This window comes from Parathielavia appendiculata (genome assembly GCF_033297405.1).
Source record: "Parathielavia appendiculata strain CBS 731.68 unplaced genomic scaffold N657scaffold_14, whole genome shotgun sequence".
NCBI lineage: Eukaryota > Fungi > Ascomycota > Sordariomycetes > Sordariales > Chaetomiaceae > Parathielavia > Parathielavia appendiculata.
In genome coordinates this window covers 98306-116514 of record NW_026944233.1, presented here as the reverse complement: position 1 = coordinate 116514, position 18209 = coordinate 98306, and the positions used below count along the sequence as shown (strand labels likewise).

Below are 18209 nucleotides of genomic sequence, written 5' to 3'. Positions count from 1 at the left end.
AGGGCGGTCAAATTCTGAAACGGAGTCAGGCGCGTGATAACCCGCACCCTTCCCTCGTGGTTTGGCAGAGGGGGGAGAACAGCCAGCAGTTCTAGTCATGATGAGTTGTTTTGTCCGAAGCCGGGGCTGGAAGGTCTTGAAGCCGAGCATATGAATGGGGCTCTCAGCGCGGTGCCGCGAACAGAATCCCCCACGCTAGCTTCCAGTCCCCGCGTTGCCCCGGGATGCCGCTAACGCAGCCAATCGCCGGCAAAATTTGGGCACGTTCGAAAGCCGGATTGGCGCAGATGATTTTCCGCCAATGAGGACCAGAGTTCTGCTTGAAAATAGGCCGTGTTGAGAAGCTGCAGCTCGTGGTATCGACTGCAGAGTTTCGCCAAATCTATCCGTACCTCGGTATCCACTTTCAAAGTTGCTCATTTTGAGGCTGTCGGGTGAATTGAGCCGGGTCGAGTTGGCCCGGGCCGGTGTGCTCACGGGCTGCCTCCCTTCGTCGCCCCTATAACGCCCGCCCTGCCTCATGTGTCATACTGAATGTGCGTCGAATTGTTTGCCTTGCACGTGTTGATTGACCTGGATTCCATCGATTGCAAAGCTACCAGGTATTTATACCTTAACTGCGTATGCCGGAGTCTCGACATGGTTCGAACACTAGTAGATGTGAAAAAGAGACTCCGTCGACCTACGACATGTTCATCGACGCAACGGAGCACCTGTCCTAGGTACCTACCAAGCTTATTACCCTCGGTGAAACCGCCAACCTCACCTCATGTGTGCCGTTGACAATGGTACTAGCAGCACTAATACCGGGCGGAAACCTTAGAAGAGCATGCAACTTGCATGGCCTAACTCATACATCCTCGTGGTGATGCGAAAGCAAGGTACAGCCAGGTGCGACAGACGTCGAGCCAAGTACGCTTCACCGTCATCGGAAAGCAACTCTGGTAATCCTGGCACATGATACTGCCTCCCGAGCTCATGAGTCATGCTGTGTGTGTGTTATGCAACAACATCCTGTGCTCATGTTCGTATTCCGAATTAATCACGCCGCTTGTTCAAAACTCTTGATGTACAGAGTATTGCTGAACCTAACGACTCAGATAAGGTTACTTGCATCAAATACGCTGTTATAGGACAGTGTTTGAATCTGCCTGTCGAGCCTGTTTGCCTCACGGTATCTGAGCCAGAAGACCCCACAATGGCATGCAGCCTCATACATCAGGCTTTTGTGTATCCGCGGTCATGATCTTGAGAGGCACGCACTGGCGTTCCCAGTATGGCGAAGCTCAGCCGTCCCGGGATTCAGGCTGTCCGCTTTCCACATATCCTCCGTGTTGGCGTCAGCCGGGCGCTGGGTCGAAGGCGGTAAAGGCAAAGCTAGGGACTTCTGGTTTAGTCTGGGCTGGCGACTATCAAGGAGAAATTCGCATTGTCAGCGTTGTACAGTATTTACATCATCCAATATCAACTCCGGTAAGCCCCAATGCTCCGGACCCCCTGAGGTTTCCTCGCTTGGCTCGTGTCGTATGAGCAGTGCCGGCGCGAAGACTCAATCTAATGACAAAAGAAAGCCCGTCTCGTTTATGCCTTCCCAGAGGGGGATTGCACATGACCCTTGCCCTGGTAGCCTTCTGACGAAATACCCGTCAACGGGTCCGAGTTCTGGTTCTGTATTGCGAAGCCATATTAGCGACTGCGAGCAATATCAATCGGTATGGGGAGAAGGGAGCCAGAGGACACATACCCTCAGGAACTCGTTTGTCGCCTCCTGCCACTCCTTGGTCATGGTGCTCGGCGGCGGCCTGGCGAACGCCCGGACGGTAGCAAAGATGACGAAGCTGACACCGACGCCAATGAGAGTGTAGAGTGCAACCTTCTTGTTCTCGCCCGGAGGAGGAAGGGAGCGGGGGCCGTGAGGACCGAAGGCGATCCAGTAGGCTGCGCAGAGACATGGTGGGTTAGTGTTATGTTTGGTGATCAATCTCACCCCATGCCAAGCGGGGGATATGAGTGACGTAGGGGGTTTCAGCAGCTCGCAGAGCTTCCGATCCATCAATTGGTCATCTCAAACTCGTCGCGCTTCATCCAGAACGCTATCATAGAGCTTCTGCTAAGCTCTGCGATGGCATGGAATTGACGCGTAGTTGGGGACTCGGCCTGGGGTATTGTCTTGGCATCGGCAGCTTACCGGCTTTCTTCTCCTGAATGGTAAGCTCAGTCCAGCTCTCCTTCATCCGGTCGCGCAGCGCCATCCAGAGCTCGGCCTGCTCCTGCATCGGCATGCCCTCCCATCTCTTCTCAATGTTGGCCAGCGTCGGGTTCGAGATGGCGTGTGTCGAGGCGGCGCGATAGCCGAGAGCCGTGGTCGCCGACTGCCGGGAGGCGCGCACGAGGGCGTTGCGGAGGATGGGCGACATCTTTTGACAATTGTAGCAGGTCGTCGTTCAGGTATCGGACTGGGCGCAGGCTTGGAGAGGGAAGATGGGTCCAATTGACTTTAGGCGCGGCTGGCGGCCTGAAGCTCCTTCGACGACGTTGTTTTGTGCGAGGTGTGAAGTCATGCACGGACGAGCTTTTTTTTGGGCGGATGGCCTCAGCTCGGAATTCGAGGTGGCCTGATTGGCGACATCTGGTCCTGTTCCTCCCGCTTAATTGCAACGGCGGAGCCCCGCACACTTGATGGCCGCTCGGCCGCGGGTTAATGGGGCACCTGATTTGACCTTTGAAGACATTCAGAATTCCAGTTACGGTGAACTTCTGTCTGTTTCTGACAGCTTCGTCTGAAACTGCAGTACTATTAGCGCCGATGGCGTCTGCCACCAACATGCCATATCAGCAATTTGGTCTCGCTCAGATCTGTCAACACCGTGATGGTTGGTCCTTATCGTGGACACCAGGATCGCCATGTTCAAGAGACTCAGATTGAAATACATTGATTGTTACCTATCCAGATATGGCAGCTGTCGCATGGCGAAACATTGACACTTCCTCGTCGCGGTTTCTCCTCTCTGTCTCGCATGTCGGCGTTAGCCTTTAGCCCTCCTTGCTGAGCTGCAATCACTCAATATCCCACTCGGCTCCATGTTCGTTACTCTCCTTAAGGTACCTTAGCTGGGTTTATCTTGCTGGGCTTCCGGTTGGGGCGCTGCAGGCGTCTGTGGTTCGAGCGTTTTCCTGCGTGGATGTGAGCTCTGAACCTCATGGCGATTAAGACATGGTTGGGCCTACCCAATGGTTGAGCCCTCCCGCCGTTCCTTCAACTCCTTCAAACTCGGATTGAACGTGTAATAAGCTGTAAATGGGTGGTTAACTTTCGAAGTCGTGAAGAGAACGCAGGATTGATTTCCTTACCATTTCCGATCCCCAGGGCCAGGATCAGGCCGATTGTGATGACTTTGGATTGACTGCTCATTGTTGAGGGATCTCGTCTAGACTGTAAGCTAAGTGATTCAGACGCAAATAAGCTGGAAACTTCGTCTAAAAGACGGTCTTGCGAGTTTATGGGACCGACGACATCAAGGAGTTTGACCCATCCGGTTCGCTGTTACCGTACGGTATCGTACCGGCCTGTCTCGGCAAAACGAACCTCCAAATTCTCATTGTCGCATTTCGAGCTCCAATTGGTGCCTGGATCGCCAAGACCAAAACCATGCCCCACCAGAGCTCTTCAAGTCGCGTCTCACAATTGACTACGCGTTGAATGCCGCAGCATATAAGACTTGACTTTGAATACCAACACAGCGACATCCTTCTTAATCCTGCCAATCCACTGAGTACGATGACTGATTAAATCTGTGACATGGTAACTGGGGACCATGAAGAACTGGAGGGAATTGGGAGAGGTTCCGGACTCGGACGACGAGAGCTTTGATGACGCGGAATTCCACGATCATGACCAACTCGATCAGTTTCCCGGAGTAGAGGAGCACGAGACGCAAGCGGAGGAGGTCCACACTGGACTCGACAGAGATGGAGACATCTGCAGCGTTCCCAGCTCCTCGCCAGACCATGCGGCCACATCCCGTACGAGCAACCCAGCCCATGCGTCCCAGATGTTGAGCCAGCCGTCTTGGCCGGCCCAATCGACACTGAAACCATCCGAATGGCTATCCACGCCGAGAACCCCGCTTCTTACCGCGAAAGGTTCGTTCCTGGAGGACGATGTATCGATTGGCTATGTCCGTCTTTCAACCCCAGGCTCACGGGCATCTTCCCCAGCGAGTCTTCTCTCAAAGACACCCTCACTACCGAGGTCCCCGTCGTTACCTCAAACCCGCCGCGACTCGCCGCAGGAACCGGGCTTGAGACCAATGCCAGTCGAAGGTTTGGCCGAGGAGCTGTCAAGGCAGACCGCAGTTCGACTGGAGCGGTCACTGCGACCAAGGAAGCCGATTCAGCAGCATCCTTATCTTCTCGAGAATGCAAAATACACGAACATCATGAAATCGCATGGCGTAAAACCCATCAAGGTCATTTCGGAGCACCGTCCGGCACGAAGAACACTTGACGAGGAAGACTCTCAGGACCAAGGATTCCAGCCCGAGGACAGTCAGGAGGCGAGCGTTGAAGGCCTAGGAGGATTGGAAGAAGCGGGACCGATTCTTTTTGATGACGACGAGGATGAACTGGCAATCACGCCTTCGCTTCCAAAAACATCCCCCTACGGCCAACAGGTGCGAACCAGCAGTCAGCAGAGCAATGGCGACCAGACAGATGCTACGAGCCTCTCCGACGAGGAATTTCCGCCTCTAGAAAAACTCCGACTTGTATCCGCAAAGAAACGGCGGCAGTCGTTGAAGCGGCAGCGCTCCCGGCTATTGTCTTCCACGAAACGGAAACGACCTCGGACCATACCAGACTCGTCGTCCCAACCATCCCCACAAGGCTTAACGTTCACTCCGCCTCCGCCTGTAAACATTTGGGAATTGTCATCCTCACCCTCTGGGTCCCAACGGCCGGAAGAGCTGTCGGACAAACAGGAGACCGCGCCCCAGTCGCCGACACGGAAACGCTCGAGAACCCCGAGCATATCTTCTCTGGGAAACACGTCGACGGCTTCGTTGCCTGACAATGGGACGGCAGCTTCTCCAATCGTGATCAACGAAGATACCCAGAGCAACCTCAGTGAGGGGGAGCTGACCGGCTCTACTGGCAGCTCTGGCAGTGACTCCGACATGGTCCGCAAAAACAGCCGTAGGATCCGCGGCGTTTTGCCCGCTTCATGGCTGCGGCTAGACCAACGGCACGATACACGAGTGGCGTGGAACGTGAAGAGAAAGACCCCAGAACATTCGCCAGAACGGGGGGTCAGGCGCGGCGTGGCTCTACCGCGTCAACGCTCCCCGAAACCATCTAGTACAACTCCCTTGATATTCTTTGACGAGGCCGAGTCATCTGGGTCTGAAAATGAGCCGCCGCTGAGAGAACCTGCGGCAAACCGTTCAATGCAGCCTGGGCCGGCGGTCACTCTCAAAGATGAAGACGACGGAGCCTCAATTGTCGAAGAAGACACTATCGATTGGATGCTCCCTGGGAGGAAGAGGGCTGGATCACACAGCACGTCCGGAAGGGCAAAGAAGCAAAAGCGAAGCGGGACGCAGGCCGTCTTCAAGGGCCGTCCCAACTGGCATGCTCGGCAACCCAAGATAACCCAACTTCTCGGTCGATCCAAACACATCGTCTCGACACCTACGACGAAAGACTCAATCAACAGACGACTCCAGAAGGAGCGTGGTCCTCCAGTGAGTCGTAAATACAAGAACAGGGCAGCCACGCCACCACTCCTGAGTATATTGGATGTTATAGAACCTGATGCCCCAAGGTTTGTCAAGATCGCCGCACGGGCTGTGAAGCGCAAGTCGAACTTAGGCAAGGCCAGTCCATTCAACAAGCTAATAAGCTTGGCAACACGCAGCGACAACGTGGACGCGCTCTCCGTCCTTCGAGATTGGAAGGCTGGGAAGATGAAACCGAGAATGTCTGTGCCATTGCTAAAGCAGCTGCAAGAGCAGACAAGAAGGCCTATGCTGCGCGAAGTATCAAGCAACCCTGCATCTCGGCCCCGCGAAGTTCATCCTCAAAAACTGGTTTGGCAGAACAGGCTTGACTCATTCGTCCTCGCGGATCATGCCAGGGACTTACAGGCTCATCAAGTGCCTCCAGTTCCAAGACCACAACCATTGAAGCCCCTCCAAGACCGTCGCCCCGATCCACATCCTGCGCAGTTGGAGGAGGATGAAGACAAGGATAAGCGACGGCAACTCAATTCTCGAAAGCGGACCCTGGATGCCTTCTACAGGAGAGCCCGGAAACTGCGAGGAGTGTCAACAGTCGATACGTTGGGACAAGAGCCTGAAGTTGACTTCAATCTTCGAGAGCGCGTGATTCAGGAACAGGACAACGGGATCCATTCCGCTATCGAAGAGACTCTCGCTTCGACCGAGGGCAAGAAACGAGGCGCCAGTTCAAGGTTTCGCAAGAGACGCCGGCCCCAATTCGTTGACTTGGAGGCTGCGCAGTATGCTTGCGCACACGACCCACTGCCGGCTGATGTCTTTGGCGTCGAGGTTCAGGAGGATCAGCATCCTCCTACAGCCAAGACCCAAGACGACAAGCTCAACGGGCTCGGCCCATACGGCACTCATTATTCCCATCATTTTGAGGTCTTCCCACTTGGTAGAGGAGTCTTCTTTCACGAGAGCACGGTCATCGGACGCGGATTCGTCCGGGACGCGGCTGATGCCTCATTGTCTGACCGGACTCGTCATCAGCGGCCGACTGTGTCCTTCTCTTTCGACGGACGGACTTTAAGGTGGGGAGCCTGGGATGACAATACGTCGTCCCAGTTAGGCGTCCTGGTCGATTGGATCGCAGAGCAAGTGGTATCCAGTACGATCGACGACGGCAGAGGCAGAAAGGCAATCGAAGCGGCCGACTTCATCCTTGGGTACATACTTCGCTCGTTAAGTGTCTCGAGCGACCTTGAGGAGAGAGCTTTCCTGTCGAGGTGCCTGGACGTTTTCTCGGCTCTCATCGCCCGATTCGAATCAATCGACTGGAGCACGTGTTCAGGCGAGACGAAGAGGACGCAGCTTGAAGTTCTAGTTCGATTCTCCCTGGCGATCCTGGCAGTGCGTTCATTGAGCCAGTCATCGAGCAGTGATCCCCTGCAGTCCACGAGGTTTGATGGTATGCTCATAAAGTCTGCTTCCACCACTATTCGACGCCTCCTGGAGTACGGCACCGAGGAACTACAAGCCCTGTACGGAGATTTGCAACGCCCGACATTCAGGGAACGGGGCATACGGTCAGACCGTTTTCTTGCGAATTGCTGGGTTGTCACGATGAGGGTGCTGGAATGCGCTGCCATCCCGAGAAGCTCCTTCTGGGACGTCACTCAGTCGGTCATGTTCAGCCAGGGGATCGCATCCCCCTTGAGCGCTCAGGTGCTTGAGCGGTTTTGGCGAGACATGTTCACTCTACTGCCGCTTTCTGAGATCGACAACAATGGGGTCGTCGTTTCCGGAATGAGACACACGGCGCCCTTGGAAGGATGGGCGCTGCCACAGCAGTTGCTGAAGCGCGTCTTCCAGTTATACCAAGCAAACCCTCGCCAACCGCCGGGCTTCAACGATTATTGCCGAGCTCTGGTGGCTCGCTGCCATTTCCTCGTCCAGCAGTGGGGATGGTGCAGATGCACCGGCATCATTGGTACCATTTTCGACTTCTTCGGCTCGCAGAGCCTCGCGCACCTGAGGAACGAGGAAGTGTACAAGTCTCCACGCTTTCTCGAAGAACTCGACCGCCAACCATCTTTGTCCATCGAGCCCGAAGATCGCTGCTTCCATGTCTTCATCAAACTGTTGGCCTTGGCGATCCAGCGTTTGAGGAGCCTTGGCCGGGTCAATGATATCAAGAATTTGGTGGCCAGGACGCTCCCCAACCACAATCGGCAGTATCTCAAGGAAAACACGATTCATCAGCACGACTTGGCGGCCCTGAGGAACCATCACGACCTCCTGTGTATGCTGTTCTGGGTTTCGCCGCCTGATCTCCGGCCGGCAGTTCATCTGATAGAGAAGCTCGTTGTCCCCGCCAGCGCTCACAAGGAAGCATGTCTGATCAACGTTAGAGCCTGGAATCAGCTTGCGCGGTTTGTGATGTCCAATGGAGAGGGCGGGGAGGTGTTCCGACCGCTCGCTGCCTGGCGAAACAACGTCTTTAATCAGGTCCTGGACCAGTATCTCTCGGCTGCCTCAGACATTGAGCAGCAGTTCCGGGCTCTGTCTAGCGAGATAGCGGGTATCAGCAAGCAGCTGCGGGACGAAATGGTGGCCAAGAATAAGGCGACTGCTCTGGATGTGCTCCACTTCTCGGTCAAGGCGTCGCTGGACGTTTTGCAGCGCGCGCCAACACTGGAGGCGGCCTTGTATGGTCTCAACACGAGTAAGTGCACGTCTGTAGGGGTATAACAAGATGCTGACCTTCAGCAGCACAGCTTCAAAAGGTGTTCACCAGTCTCGACTACCAGTCTTCTGGATTCGACTGGAGCATCCTCCGCGTGGCGATGGAGACGGTCGAGCACCTTATCGGCCGAATTGACCAGGCGTCCGAGGAGCAATACTCCAGCGAGTTCTCCGAAAATCCTGACGCCTCCTATCTTGAGGATGCTGTGCTGGTATGTGCTGTTTCCATTGGGTTCTGGGACTGAACTGACCTTTCCAGTTGATGAATGAACACTTGGCCAAGGACTTCTTTTGGCTGTGCCGTACCATCCTCTCTCTCCCCGTGTCACAGTCTTCAAGGCAGCACAACCACCAAGTTGAGTGTGCTGAGAAGGCCGTAACCTTGGCTGCCAGGATCGCTTCCAGGTTCATCAAGAACAGAGTCACGGTTCGCAATCCCTTAGTATCTGCTTGTTGGATGGCGTGTTGACCCTTGGTAGAAATTGCTGCCTTTCTTCTCTCCAGGGAAGTACGGTTTATTTTCCGATGTGCCAAAGCACTTGACTACACAGGAGAGGAAATACATTCCCCTCTTCCTCGCTGTTCTTGTCAAGGATCACGTCTTTGATCTCAAAGACCTCGGGATGAACATTCTAGGTCTTTGGATACTCTCGGTGGTGAAACCCATGAGGTATCTGGGATATGAGAATTACCTCGCGGAGGTGTTGAGGCAGCGCAACCTCCCATTTCTTGAACGGGCCACAGTTGCGGTTGGGATCCCTCCGGACTACAATTCGAACCTCGACTACTTTGCTTGCGCCATGCATTACATGCGGAAGACTCTCCGCGAGTGTGGGTCGGCACAGTCAAAAATGCATCGGGACGAGTTCTCCAAGACTCTGCAGCTTGCTATGCAAAAGATCAGAGAGGACTTGTCACTCCTGCGGCCTCATACCACTGAACACGGGCTTTACATCAATTTTGTGAGGCAGGTGATATCGCTCATCAAGTCCCACGGCGTCGGCATCTGCGCAGTTGACCCATTCTTCACCCAGCCGAGCGTGGATTACTCGCCTCCGGTGCAAGATCCCCAGCTCCACATGGCCGGCATCATCGCGTACGGTGTCAGGCTCAGTGAGAAGGACGTCACTGCCCCCCCACAGCTCTTCCATTACCTCTTCAACAACTTCAAGATCGCCCTGGGCAACGACACGCTGGACCAAGAATGCCGCATCCTGGGCACGGCTATGCGGAACGCCCATGTCACGTCGTTCATGCTGCACTTCATGATACCAGCCATCATTCAGGCGTCTGCACAGGTCCCCGACTGCTGGGCGCTGCTGGAGGTGTACACCGCTGCGCTCCGAGAGATTCTCGAGTCGGGGTGTGCTCCGAGGGAGTTGCAAGACGACGACGTGGAGCACGCCGCGGGCGTGTTGGACGCCATTCTGGCGTGGTTAGAAGGCCTCAGGGGCGCAGAAGCAGGAGCAACGCTCTCCCTCGCACAGCTACACGTTATGACGCTCCTGGCAACGACTGCAAACTCACTGCAACCCAGCCTGTCGGCACACCTATTCAACAACCACGAAGCCGACTGCAATCCCGGGCTACAGGACGCAATGGACAGGCTGACAGCTTTTTTCGACGAGCTGTCGTCGCAGATAGAGGATGTTCTGCTCTGTCGCACCGCAGACGAAGTCATCGGCGGCGTCAGCGCCGCGACGCTGTTGGGTGGACTACGGCCCCCCTCATCCCAAACCCTTGCCACAAACGCGAGGAACCCGCGCGTGCAAAACCTTGCAAGCACGATCGTCGCGGACGTGCGCCGGAACTGGGTGGTCTCGGCAGACCGGGTGATGGTGAGGATGGCGTTGGCTTCGTCGGGGAGGGCTGGTGGGCTCTGCGGGGTGCCTATTTTGAGCCAGGCTGCTGTGGGCAGTAGTGGCGGCGGCGCTGCTGCCTCGCTTCGTGGGGCGAGGTATGGGCCGTGGGAAGAGAGGGGCTTGTTGGAGCGGTTGTGGGGCGCTGTTAGCAGTAGCAGGTGGGGAATGGGAGGGGGGGGGAGAAGGGTGAGGAGGGACAGGATGAGGGAGGCAGAGAACGAGTTGCTATTCTAACTAGGCCAGAACGGTTTCGGTTAGAGGGATTAGGGGCATGGAAGCATACATGGATAAATCATGATGGGATTTGGTGAACGGAAAAAGGTACGCAACTGGAACCTCGCTCAAGGGGAATTGCTGTTGGCGTGGAGGGATCAATAACGGGGCATCGATGCCATCTTGCCTCATGTTCCAGGGTACCTTGGTGATTGTGGGGAATGCTTTCGAGGTGCTACGTAGGAGCCTTGGGTACAGACGAAAAATCCTCAGGTGTGATGTTTGCGAGTAACGGCGGAAAGGTTCCGGGTCTCTTTGTCTGCATTCCGATATGCCGGGTCGTCTGGATGACTATCAGCCCCCTGCCGCTGTACGTGACGTCCTTCTTTGTCCAAAATGCCATCTATCCTTACCAGAACCCCGGGCCAGGGGTGATGTCGGGTCAGGTTCGGTGCTCCTGATCAACGCCAGGGACTCTCGGCTGATTCAAATATGTGTTCTTTGTCTTATCCGTTATACTTTTCTCTGCTTGGATATAAACGGCGCCGGAGATGGCTCCAGCTCAGCTCATTCGCACATTCCCCACCCTGAAGGATTGCCTGGGCAAACGAGAAGGGAACTTGAATCGAGCGTCGGCACCTGGATCTGAATGACGGCAGAAACCAGGAAATGTAACGGAAGGCTAGATGGATTTTCTGCTATACGAGGTTCTGGGCAGTCCTTTGGCCCCTTTCCGTCTCTCAGTGGGAGTTTCTTCCCCGCCGGGTTAGCCTGGGGCACATAGATGGGATGCCGGAACAGGTGGTACAGGTTGCTCCGTCGTTCTGCTCCCACGGTGGTGACCGTGGTGGCGGCTGCCTAGGACAAGCAGCAGCAGGAGACAGACAGCATGGGTGGTAGATGAAGGTTACGAGGAGGATCCATCACCAGTGACGACAATCAAGATACTTCCCCAGGTAAAATCCTCTCGATCGTCATCATCATGGAGAGTGACAGTCCACCTCCTAATTCTATTCAATGCTTGCGTTGCTTCTCTTGTTGTATGCACACTGCCACACATTCATGCCATTCCTCGTTAACCCTCCGCCCCAGTCGGCCCCAGAACGCCCACCTCCTGTTCAACAGTTTTTGTACGTACAACTCACAAAAGAAACTGACAAGGGAAATGGAATACACCGACCGCCCGCCGTCTCATGCATGCCGCATAAACCAGATCAGAGTCAGGTAAGACAACATAGGAAATCATCAGCCCAAAGTAGCAGAAAAAAGAGAGAGCCGCCATATATGGGTGCATGTGTGTGGGTGTGTGCATGAAGAGCCATACGCTCCGTTAGCCGGCCCAAACTAACCAACCATTCTAAACCGGGCCCATAGAGCAAATAGTAGACACCATACGTACGACAGGGTATTTCCACCACACCAACCAGCAAACCAACCACCCACCCAACCATTCCAAACCAAGAATGCGAAACCAAGAGATAGGAGATAGCCCAGCACAGAACAGCAACCGTTCAGCCTTCCCTATCATGAGCATGAGTACTTGTACTTGTACCAGACCCGAGGCTCAAAACACGCTGCAACAGCGTCTGCTTGGTCGTGCCCGTTTGGCCGCCATCGGCCCGGCGGTATCGCATCACGGGGCAGAATTCCGACACCACATCCGCCAAGGCCATGCCCATGCCGACCCGGCTGTCCAATTCAGCCTCCCAGCCGTACGGGTCCGGATCATCATCATTGTCGTCGTCGCGGTCGTCGGTCGAGAGGCGGAGCGGTTTTTCGGCGGCGTCCACCGACATGTACGACACCGCGTCATGAGGAGTGGTCGTGATTGTCGTGACGCCGGGTTTTAGGAAGCCTGAGAAATCTGTCATGGAGAGGCGGATGGACGAGTCTTTCGTGTTGCTGTCGGGTTTTTCCACCTCCGGGGACTGACTGCGCCAGCACGCGAATACGGGTGCGGCACTGCTGCGGACCGACAGCCTGGCTGCTTTCCCCGCGTTTTTGTTGTTCTTGTCCTGTGGGGCCTTGAAATGAGCGCGCGGCGACCTTGTTCGCAGCCTCGGTGGCGCGAACCGCCGGTTGCCTGCCGCGGGTGCCCACCCGCGGGCGGGATACGGCGAGTAAACTTTTGCGGCCATGCCGGCCTTGCCGACTCCGTTACAGCAGCTGGCGGCAGCGGCGGCGGCAGCACCCGAGCGCGCGTTTCCCAAGACGTTGATCAAGTAACGCTCACCCGGGTGCGGCTCCTCCCACTCGTCCGACGAGGGGAGCGGCTGCTTTTTGCTGATTTGCGCCTCGTCACGCCCGGCCCGCTTCTCGGGCACGACAGGCGGAGCACGTTCAGGGGAGGCTGTAACGTTGTCTTCAGGGATCGGCATGACCTGTGAGCCCTATAAGGGGTTGGTCCTGCGCCTGACATGGTCCGGGTCCCGCGGAGGGATGGCAAAGTCGGTTGGTGCCGAAGTTGTCGAACTGTGGCCACGCTTGCTGCGGCCCATCCGGTTGAGACCCAATTTCGCGCCCATCTTCTTCCAGCCGCTGCTGTGTGAGCCGGTTTTGTGGAGGCCTCCTGGGGAGGTGCTGAAGCCCCAGTCTGACACTGGCGGTGTGGTTGGTGGTGTCATGGGCTCGTTTCCCGTGGGAGATGGCGTGTTTGCGCTGTCTTCTGTGAGCCCGCCACGCTCAGCGAAGTCGCTGGCCGACGAGGCAGAACTCTTGGGCTCGCTCGTCCAGGGGATGTTGAGCATCGGCAGGAAACCCATCTTCGGCGATCGGCCCGACTCGTCGGGGCTCGAATCCTTAGGGATCCATAACCGTGACCGGGCTTTCTTCGAGTCAGGGGCGCCGGCGTCGGCACACCCGTCGTACTGCGCCGCTACTGACGCCAGGAACGGGCCCAACACCGAGTCGTTCATGAGTTCGTACACAATCCTCACCGCTTCATCCAGCTCTGTCGGGTGAGGAGGCACAGGTGTCGCAGGTAATGACAACAGACGGTCTCGGACATGGGCTGGGAGGTTGACTTCTCGGTGGCCGTAGGGTACTATGTAGGCGTTGATAATCTTCTGCCAGTGAGAGCATACATAGTCGGCGCCATCTCCATAGCCGGCAGCCTGCTCCCTGAGAAAGTTGGAGTAGACTGATCGGTATCGATCAGCATCCATTGTAAATTCCAGCGTCTCCAAGCAGTGGTTCTGAGAGAGAAAAGCAGTGAAGGCGCCGAGCGTGTACGGTGGAGGTGCGATGTTGGTGAGTATATCCCGTAAAGATGGGGGCGACGCCGGGCTCGAAGATGCCGAGGCTGGGGGCATGAGAGCCAGACTCGGCGGTCGTGATGCGGTCATGGTCGAGTAACCGTCACCGTCCTCCAGGACTGATGACGGCCGTTCTGTTTCTCCTCTTGAGTTCGGTCGCGAGATCATCGGGCTCGGTGACTTCCCTCGTAGCTGGGCCTTTGGCATTCTGCCCACGGGGTCTCCGGCCAGGGAAACGACCAATGGGGTTTACCTGGCGGAGCAGCAAACGAAATCTCTATGCAGACGGAAATGACCGGAGCTCCCTTCTCTTCATCACCTCCAATCCGGCATAATGCCACAGAGAGTCGTTTGTTCGGGCTGCAGCGGCTCGCAGACCGATGGTCGAAGTGTGCTGCCGCTCACTCCGTGCAATGCAAGCAACCTCTAGCCGCTCGTCCAGGAGCGAGCACCGGTCACAGGCCAGCCAATTACCCTGTCAGATATGCCGGCCAAGTGCAGAAACGTCGCAGGGAGCAACCCAGGCGGTTTTTTCGGTCAGAAGCCAGTCGCCGCGCCTCGGAAATCGTGTGTCGAACTGCCTGTCACACAACCGGCGCTGCAGGTTGCCGTACGGTGCAACGGGCGAGCGTGAACGAACCCAACGGTCAGGTCTCGAAACCCAGAGAAAATGCCTATGGTACCCCTCTATGAAACAGCCGACCAACGCACAGTAACGAGGCAAAAAGTATGGCGACACAACACGGTGTGCTGCCCAGAGTAGTGGATTCAGGACGGGGCGGGACGGATGTTGTAGACCCCCAAGTTGGCGGATTCCAGGAACCTTGCTGCGTCCACGAGACCCAACAGACACAAAGGACCGGAGGGCGACGCGAACAGCACAGCGAAATTCCGGGGCCAGGCTTCGGCAGGAGAGTAGGGCGGAAAATGACCGGCGGGCCCAGAATTTGCTGGGAGGGGCCAAGAGTTGGGCAGCTCAAAGACGTCAGACAAACAACAGCACCTATGGTCGTCGGTGCGTGGGTCCGGGATGGCAAGAGGCAGCGTCGCCGTGTCAAAGAAGTGTCGATGCGACTGTTCGGTAGAGCGGGCAGAGGGAGGGAGCGGGAAGGGTCGACGCTATGATTTGATGGTTGCGAATTGTGGGAGAAAAGGGGACCAAAAGGGAAATCCGACAAAGAGTTGCATGCTGCAGCCGGTCTTTTTAGAAGGTTTGAAACAAGCAGCACCTGGGCATGCCCATGCCTGGGGGAGGGGCAGTGAGCAGGGTTCCGCAAGGGAAGCGACCAGGGGTGAACAACTTTCCCGATCAAACGGCAACCTGAGTGGATTACAATTAGCTTTAGGTAGTAAAACGGGGCCCTGGCTCACCCGGCAACAGAACCATGAGATGGCATCTCTTGTACCGTACCCTAGCCTCCTTTTCCGCCTTTTGTTGCCTATTTACATACATTACACTAAGAATACAGTAATGCCTCGCAACTCTCGATCCAGAGCGCACACGATAGCGTCTCGGTAGCCAGCCATCGGGCGCAAGCCTGGGCGAGGCAACGGACAGGGGCAGAGAGAACGTTAACGGACCGGACTTAGGCGACGGGTCTCCACCAAAAACAAGCCTACGAAAGAAACCGACGAAATCTGATTGGCTGGCCTTCAGGGCATGGGCAGGGAAATTTGTGGGCGCATCCCTTGGTGCTCATGATCCCTGGCGCTGTGGCAGGCAATTCCTTCGACATTCCTGAGAAGGGCCGGACAGCCACTGGAGCGGAGGAAATGAAAGTCATGGAGCGAGCCGAGAGTGGGCCCTCTCAGTGCCATTAGGAGGGTTTCTAGAAGCCTTCTTTGAGGGGCAAAGATTGCAGCCCTTGCACACTGCATGCAGTGTTACGTGTGGTCGTAACCAATCAGGCGCGGACTTCGCCGCACCTTCGCATGGCCCAGCACACAGCGACGAGACTGACTGATTGGTGGATGCGTCAGGTCGGAAGCACACTGCGTAAGATGCTGTGCGTTAGCAAGAATCGTTTTCTCGGACCGCTCTTGCATCGGTTCGTGGTGCACTAGCTGCCGTATATACAGTAATCATACTATACCTGGGTTATATCGCGCGAAGGCGAGCACGGTGGATCTAGCCTGTGGGCATGGCATGACACGCTGTTTACATGTGTAATGCTGCGTTGTGATTTGCGTCATGCCACGACAGCGTGGCCAGATACGGTGTGACATGCCTCCGTCGACCCCGCCGTTTTGCCCCGCTCCCTGGCTTGCTGAGGCTTGTGAGCCTCAACCGTCGAGGCGTGTTTGCCCGCCTTTCGCTGTCATGGAGGCCTAAAAAAGGGGACCTGGGAGGCCATGATAGCATTTCCTCCTGACGATCCATCAATGGCCGCACCAGTCTGTCCACAAGCACAGCGTTCCCCAAACTGGACCTGGCTTCCCCGAATCGGTCGTCTGACGCTCTCGTCGCCAGATAATACGCGCTCCACTCGAACCAGATTCTCACCCTTGACAAGGGATCCGGCCGAGGCAGCAGGGTCGGACCCACAATTCCCACATCTTCGGTGGGTTTACTTCCCAGGTACATTTTTGCCAGCACGATTCGTGGAGTCAGCTCAAGAGAAAAAAAGCCACCAGGTCAGGGCATTGAGTACAGTAAGTGTACGTTATGTACGGATACCTTAGTTTCATTGTATGGTGGCCGTTCTGAACACTCTCCAGCCGCCCACAGGTTGCCCTACATTACAGCAGCTACGCAGCTATACCTAACTACCTTACTTACCTGTTGTTTTAACGGCGAAAAGCGAATGGCATTGGCGCGCATTGACCTCTCTTTGGCCCTTTTTGTGGGCATTACGGTTGACTTGCAGCCTCGAACTCCAATAGGCGTAAGGTACGGCTTGGCGGAATGTACGTCCGCTCAGGTTGCGCTTAGGACGGAGTCCGAAAGAACGGCACAAGGCTTCCACCCTTCTTCTTACCTACCTTTTCCTTTGGTTCCAGGTTCATTAGCCGATGGCGACCACTTGCACAGTCACCCGTTGATATGCTGTCTTGTGCAATGGTTACGCCGTGCTGTAGCTGAGTTTGAGTCCGAGGTTCCAGAACAAAGCAGCGAAGCTCTCACCAAGCAGTGTCGCCCGCCTCGTTGACGGCACATCTTTCGACCCAACCCCTCTCCACAAGCGCCTTAGTCCTCATGCCTTCTCCACGCGTCGTCCAAGTCAAATTTAGTTTGCAGACTATTGCACGAAACATCCACAAGAACGACCAAATCTGTTAAGGGTCTTCGTCTAGCGCTCTCAAAGATCGACGAAGTCCCAGACGGAAATACCATGGAATTACTCCGGATCTAACGGCCGCACCGCTTTGGGCGCTCTCAGCTCACATTATTGTTAGCCTGTCAACTAACATTAGGTACTGTACTTCAGCTTGCGGTTGGGGTGAGTTGTCAAAAGAGCCGCTTGCCGCCCAAGCTAAATCCATCAGCCCATCAATTGCCAGAATCTATTTACTTCATTGGTTGATGTACTACTCCGAGAAGTTGGAACGCCACCATTACCATTATCAACTGCGAAACAGAAATGCAGTTCGTACCTACCTTACCTTTACACATGCTTCGGCGTCGTCTCGACATTTCGATCCGGCTAAGGGCAGCCGCCGCGTTACGGGAAGAAAAACTGAGACATGGCTTGGCTGACAGCCGCTATCGGTGTAGCTCGGATGCCATAATTATTTCAGCCGCGCACCCATCTTTGCATCATTCTTGCACATGAGACAAAGCAAGGTAAAATTTTGTTTCCCGTTTCTTTATCTCAGCCAATCTTGAAGGAGCGGAATTGTCTCCGATGGCGCGTCATCAGCTCACCGCCCGTTCAGGTTGTCTTCGATCGTGATGGTGAGTGAGGACCCATCAAACAAAAGAAACGAGCATGGTTATTGCGAAATCGTGAGAGGATATTCCGTGATTACGGATGCAGTTGATGGTTGAATGTCAACCTATGCTGCAACGGCCCCGAGAGCCCAACCCGGGAAGAGCAATCTGGGCGCCCGCCCGCCCCTTCAAGGCACGTAAGGTAGTCTGACGACGTCAGCAGTAGAGGTAACCCTTGCTCCGACGAAGATCGCTTGACGAAGAGGAATGGCATGCTCGCACAGCTGCAATCCCACAGGCCAAAGTTGTACGGATACACGTGGAGGGGACAGCAGGATCTGGATACAATGCCGAGAATACCTGAGTTCGTTTTCGTTGTTGGTACCTGTTGCCACTCAGGTCGACCATCGGTTCGCAGGACCAGCTGCTCCGATATTGGCGATACTGGATTAAGCCACCCAGGCCAACCCCATCTGACTGATACATACGGAGCACTCCCGAGATATTGTACCATGCCTTTGCAGTACCTTAGGGGCTGTTCGAT

The 18209-nt window shown here is 55.6% G+C and overlaps 4 protein-coding genes across 4 annotated transcripts; 1 reads left to right on the top strand and 3 right to left on the bottom strand.

The window, feature by feature from the left end:
* Positions 1-1184: 1184 nt before the first annotated feature.
* Positions 1185-2588, bottom strand: N657DRAFT_648571 (cytochrome c oxidase polypeptide V mitochondrial precursor). Its single transcript, XM_062793542.1, has 3 exons — positions 2189-2588; positions 1745-1938; positions 1185-1668 (listed from the first exon to the last, which is right to left on the bottom strand). The coding sequence occupies exons 1-3, from the start codon at positions 2415-2417 to the stop codon at positions 1582-1584; spliced, it is 510 nt and encodes a 169-aa protein (XP_062644549.1). The 5' UTR covers positions 2418-2588; the 3' UTR covers positions 1185-1581.
* A 271-nt stretch (positions 2589-2859) lies between these two features.
* N657DRAFT_648570 (uncharacterized protein) lies at positions 2860-3423 on the bottom strand. Its single transcript, XM_062793541.1, has 3 exons — positions 3352-3423; positions 3229-3292; positions 2860-3174 (listed from the first exon to the last, which is right to left on the bottom strand). The coding sequence occupies exons 1-3, from the start codon at positions 3410-3412 to the stop codon at positions 3108-3110; spliced, it is 192 nt and encodes a 63-aa protein (XP_062644548.1). The 5' UTR covers positions 3413-3423; the 3' UTR covers positions 2860-3107.
* A 392-nt stretch (positions 3424-3815) lies between these two features.
* N657DRAFT_578874 (uncharacterized protein) lies at positions 3816-10561 on the top strand (the record flags this gene model as incomplete). Its single annotated transcript, XM_062789352.1, has 4 exons — positions 3816-8445; positions 8493-8677; positions 8725-8892; positions 8945-10561. The coding sequence occupies 4 exons, from the start codon at positions 3816-3818 to the stop codon at positions 10559-10561; spliced, it is 6600 nt and encodes a 2199-aa protein (XP_062644547.1).
* Positions 10562-12930: 2369 nt separating this feature from the next.
* On the bottom strand, positions 12931-14001 carry N657DRAFT_579068 (regulator of G protein signaling superfamily; the record flags this gene model as incomplete). The annotated part of the gene is made up of 1 exon (XM_062789359.1): positions 12931-14001. The coding sequence occupies one exon, from the start codon at positions 13999-14001 to the stop codon at positions 12931-12933; it is 1071 nt and encodes a 356-aa protein (XP_062644546.1).
* Positions 14002-18209: the final 4208 nt, after the last annotated feature.

Bases quoted from the DNA above. Each gene is read 5' to 3' on its own strand.
- N657DRAFT_648571 (XM_062793542.1), bottom strand. From the start codon at position 2,417: ATGTCGCCCATCCTCCGCAACGCCCTCGTGCGCGCCTCCCGGCAGTCG. The intron at 1,939-2,188 runs GTAAGCTGCCGA...GTCTCTGCGCAG, and splicing joins CATTCAGGAGAAGAAAGCCG to CCTACTGGATCGCCTTCGGT. The intron at 1,669-1,744 runs GTATGTGTCCTC...TTCGCAATACAG, and splicing joins CGACAAACGAGTTCCTGAGG to AACCAGAACTCGGACCCGTT.
- N657DRAFT_648570 (XM_062793541.1), bottom strand. From the start codon at position 3,412: ATGAGCAGTCAATCCAAAGTCATCACAATCGGCCTGATCCTGGCCCTG. The intron at 3,293-3,351 runs GTAAGGAAATCA...ACCCATTTACAG, and splicing joins GGCCCTGGGGATCGGAAATG to CTTATTACACGTTCAATCCG. The intron at 3,175-3,228 runs GTAGGCCCAACC...ACATCCACGCAG, and splicing joins CGGGAGGGCTCAACCATTGG to GAAAACGCTCGAACCACAGA.